The sequence below is a fragment of the Oryzias melastigma genome, linkage group LG3 (assembly GCF_002922805.2).
Source record: "Oryzias melastigma strain HK-1 linkage group LG3, ASM292280v2, whole genome shotgun sequence".
Taxonomy (NCBI): domain Eukaryota; kingdom Metazoa; phylum Chordata; class Actinopteri; order Beloniformes; family Adrianichthyidae; genus Oryzias; species Oryzias melastigma.
In genome coordinates this window covers 8441547-8443126 of record NC_050514.1, presented here as the reverse complement: position 1 = coordinate 8443126, position 1580 = coordinate 8441547, and the positions used below count along the sequence as shown (strand labels likewise).

Below are 1580 nucleotides of genomic sequence, written 5' to 3'. Positions count from 1 at the left end.
GGGGGGGGGGGGGTAAGAGAAAATAATTGAGAAACACTGGATTAGAGAAAATTATTTTTATTCAGTTTCAAATGTCTGTATTAACAGCGCCGCCTTCATTTCTGAGCCGAGAGTAGCACGCGGAAGTATTCAGTCTCTCGCGCAAGGACTTTTTCGGTTCCTGGAGGAGGAAAGAGCTCTTGCGAGGGTCTTATTTGCACGCGCGAAATGTTTGATGCGTGCACGGAGATGTCTTATTTCTGCGTGGAGTTTTGACATGGATAAAATGCCATATGCGTCTCCCATTCATTCTAAGTGAGAGACGGAGCTGCTAGCTCCTCCCACACCCGGCGCGGCGTCAGAAACACGCTTTTTGAAAAGCGGCAAGCTGCAAATTTGCCACGCGGCGAAAGAGGGGCGGGGCACTCAAATTGTGTTCAGTGTGAAAGCAATTTCTGCGGCTTCAGGATACTGGACAGCCCGCTGATGTCCCGCCTCCAGAGTCGTATATCTTACTGTGATTGGTTCCTTCAAGTCTGCACACAACAAGTGTCATTCATATCAATCTTGAGGGCCGCACTAACATTAACCTTTCATATGAAGACGGGGCCGCAAATGATTATCCCGGGGCCGCAGATGGCCCGTGGGCCGCAAGTTTGAGACACCTGTTTTAGATGCTGCGAACAAAAAATGAAATGAATTGTGTCGTGTTTGACAGCATGAGGATTTATGATGAGTTTGAAAATGCACACGTGCATTCTGGACACGTATGGGTTCAGTGTGGAGAACCAACCTTCCAGCTCGGCTAGCCGCTGCACGGAGGTGGGGTCTGCAGCGTCCTGACGGGGCAGTTCTGCCGCCGACAAGGCTCTCCTCAGCCCCTGCAGTTGCCTCAGCTGCTCCTGCTGGATTTGGTCCACCTGTGTTTCGTGCTGCTTGGTCATTCGCCGCACCTCTGTCTGCTGCTTCTCCATAAGGTCTCGAAGCTGCGCTCGCATCACATGCTTCTCCGCCTCCATCTTGGACTCCAGGCTCTCGCGCTCCACTTGGAGCCGGCGCAGACGTTCCATCAGCTCCTGTAATCAAACCATCATTGGGTTCACTGTTGAGTCATAAGGATCAGAGGTGTGGGAGGAAAGACCAGATGACTTAAAGGTCTGAGGATGGTTTTTGACAGGAGCTCTGCACTGACCTTTATGTCCTGATCTCTGCTGTCCACCTCTCCCTGCAGAACATCAATCACCTGGGTTTTTCCCAGCAGCACCTCCTCCTTCTCGTGAAGCTTCTGTTTCAGCGCCTTTAGAAGCTGATAAGGAGAACATTCATGTTCACAAAAATGCAATTGTTTTTGTCAGAAAACTTTCCTGCTTATGCAAAAAAAAGAATCTGATATGTTTTAAGAACCTCTATGACACTTTTTTTATTTAAAAAATGTTCCCAGTATTGTTTTAATTTTAACCAAAATTCAACAACCTTCTTCTTCTTCTTCGTTTCCTTTGGGCTTTTCCCTTCATGGGTTGCCACAGCGAATCAGTTTCCTCCATCTAAGCCTGTCTTCAGCATCCTCCACTCTAACACCAGCCACCTTCATGTCTTCATTC

General features: G+C 48.5%; 2 protein-coding genes across 5 annotated transcripts in view; both read right to left on the bottom strand.

Moving 5' to 3' along the window:
• Nucleotides 1-1358, bottom strand: part of LOC112160825 (golgin subfamily B member 1) — a 71458-nt gene extending 70100 nt beyond the window's left edge. For 2 of the 4 annotated variants that reach the window (XM_036217232.1, XM_036217229.1), the window contains exons 1-2: nucleotides 1172-1356; nucleotides 773-1055 (exon numbers count right to left, since the gene is read on the bottom strand). In XM_036217232.1, coding sequence (XP_036073125.1) covers nucleotides 773-1049 — 277 coding nt within the window. In that variant the 5' untranslated portion in view covers nucleotides 1050-1055; nucleotides 1172-1356. Of the gene's footprint in view, nucleotides 1-772; nucleotides 1056-1171 lie in introns of all 4 variants that reach the window. The other 2 variants (XM_036217228.1, XM_024295649.2) reach the window with 2 other exon arrangements.
• LOC118600031 (golgin subfamily B member 1-like) lies at nucleotides 1079-1285 on the bottom strand (the record flags this gene model as incomplete). Its single annotated transcript, XM_036216614.1, is given in 1 exon segment — nucleotides 1079-1285. A coding segment is annotated over 1 exon segment (207 nt), but the record flags the coding sequence as incomplete, so codon positions are not given.
• Nucleotides 1359-1580: the final 222 nt, after the last annotated feature.